The following is a 1,909-nucleotide window of genomic DNA, read 5'->3' as shown; positions in this document are numbered from 1 at the left end:
AACTCACCTCCAAGAAATAACAGAACCTATCCAGCCCCACAACTCACCTCCAATAGAACCTATCCAGCCCCACAACTCACCTCCAAGACCTCCAAGAAATAATAGAACCTATCCAGCCCCCCAACTCAATCCAGCCCCCCAACTCACCTCCAAGAAATAATAGAACCTATCCAGCCCCCCAACTCAATCCAGCCCCACAACTCACCTCCAAGAAATAATAGAACCTATCCAGCCCCACAACTCACCTCCAAGACCTCCAAGAAATAATAGAACCTATCCAGCCCCCCAACTCACCTCCAAGAAATAATAGAACCTATCCAGCCCCCCAACTCAATCCAGCCCCACAACTCACCTCCAAGAAATAGAACCTATCCAGCCCCACAACTCAATCCAGCCCCACAACTCACCCCCAAGAAATAATAGAACCTATCCAGCCCCCCAACTCAATCCAGCCCCACAACTCACCTCCAAGAAATAGAACCTATTGAGCCCCCCAACTCACCTCCAAGAAATAGAACCTATCCAGCCCCACAACTCCATCCAGCCCCCCAACTCACCTCCAAGAAATAATAGAACCTATCCAGCCCCACAACTCAATCCAGCCCCACAACTCACCTCCAAGAAATAGAACCTATCCAGCCCCATAGATGAATACTCCTGGATGCTCTCGGTCAGATCCTCTCCGTACACCACGGTGCAGCGGCCTTGAACGGCGCGGAAATCCACCGTGGTCTCCTCGTCGCTCCAATAGAGGAGGTTGATGTCGGCGTGATACGTCGCCTTGATGGATTTGTGCGTGTTTTCAGGGCTGCAAAGAGCTCCCGGTTATGGGGGGCTATGGGGCAGGGAGTCCTGAACACAAGACCTGCCCCATATTATGGGGGGTTATAGGGGGGGTCCTGAACACAAGACCTGCCCCATCTTATGGGGGGTTATAGGGGGTCCTGAACACAAGACCTGCCCCATCTTATGGGGGGTTATAGGGGGGGTCCTGAACACAAGACCTGCCCCAACTTATGGGGGGTTATGGGGCAGGGGGGGTCCTGAACACAAGACCTGCCCCATCTTATGGGGCGTCATTGGGGGGGTCCTGAACGCAAGACCTGCCCCATCTCCTCTGCTCAGAGCTGCTTCTCCAAAGGGAGAGTTAAGGTCCTTCCCAACCCAAAGCAGTCCGTGATTGTTTGATCTTCGAGGACCCTTCCAACCCAACCCAACCCAACCCAACCCAACCATTCCACAGTTCTTTGACCTTCAAGGACCCTTCCAACCCAACCCAACCCAACCCAACCCAACCCAAACCATTCCGTGATTGTTTGATCTTCAAGGACCCTTCCAACCCAACCAAACCCAACCCAACCATTCCACAGTTCTTTGACCTTCAAGGACCCTCCCAACCCAACCTTCCTATATTTCAATGACCTTCAAGAACCCTCCCAACCCAACCCGTGGCTCTTTGACCTTCAAGGACCCTTCCAACCCAACCTTCCTATGTTCCTATGCCCTTCAAGGACCCTCCCAACCCAACCCAACCCAACCCATTCCATGATTGTTTGACCTTCAAGGACCCTTCCAACCCAACCCAACCCAACCATTCCAGTTCAAGGACCCTCCCAACCCAACCTTCCCATGTTCCAACGCCCTTCAAGGACCCTCCCAACCCAACCTGTGGCTCTTTGACCTTCAAGGACCCTTCCAACCCAACCCAACCTAACCCAACCCAATCATTCCACAGTTCTTTGACCTTCCAGGACCCTCCCAACCCAACCTTCTTATGCCCTTCAAGGACCCTCCCAACCCAACCTACCCAATGCTCTTATAACCTTCAAGGACCCTCCCAACCCAACCTACCCAACCCAACCCAACCATTCCACAGTTCTTTGACCTTCAAGGACCCTCCCAACCCAAC

At 53.0% G+C, this 1,909-nt stretch overlaps 1 protein-coding gene across 4 annotated transcripts in view; it reads right to left on the bottom strand.

Annotated features, from left to right (window-relative positions):
- Positions 1-1,909, bottom strand: part of LOC107307247 (DNA (cytosine-5)-methyltransferase 1-like) — a 22,202-nt gene that overhangs the window by 5,731 nt on the left and 14,562 nt on the right. For all 4 annotated transcript variants that reach the window (XM_015850736.2, XM_032441736.1, XM_015850737.2 and 1 more), the window contains exon 5: positions 616-808. In XM_015850736.2, the coding sequence (XP_015706222.1) occupies positions 616-808 (193 nt within the window). The remainder of the gene's footprint in view (positions 1-615; positions 809-1,909) is intronic.

The sequence above is a fragment of the Coturnix japonica genome, unplaced genomic scaffold (assembly GCF_001577835.2).
Source record: "Coturnix japonica isolate 7356 unplaced genomic scaffold, Coturnix japonica 2.1 chrUnrandom520, whole genome shotgun sequence".
NCBI classification, from domain to species: Eukaryota; Metazoa; Chordata; class Aves; order Galliformes; family Phasianidae; genus Coturnix; species Coturnix japonica.
Note: the sequence above shows the minus strand (reverse complement) of the source record. Positions and strands in the feature narration are given on the sequence as shown.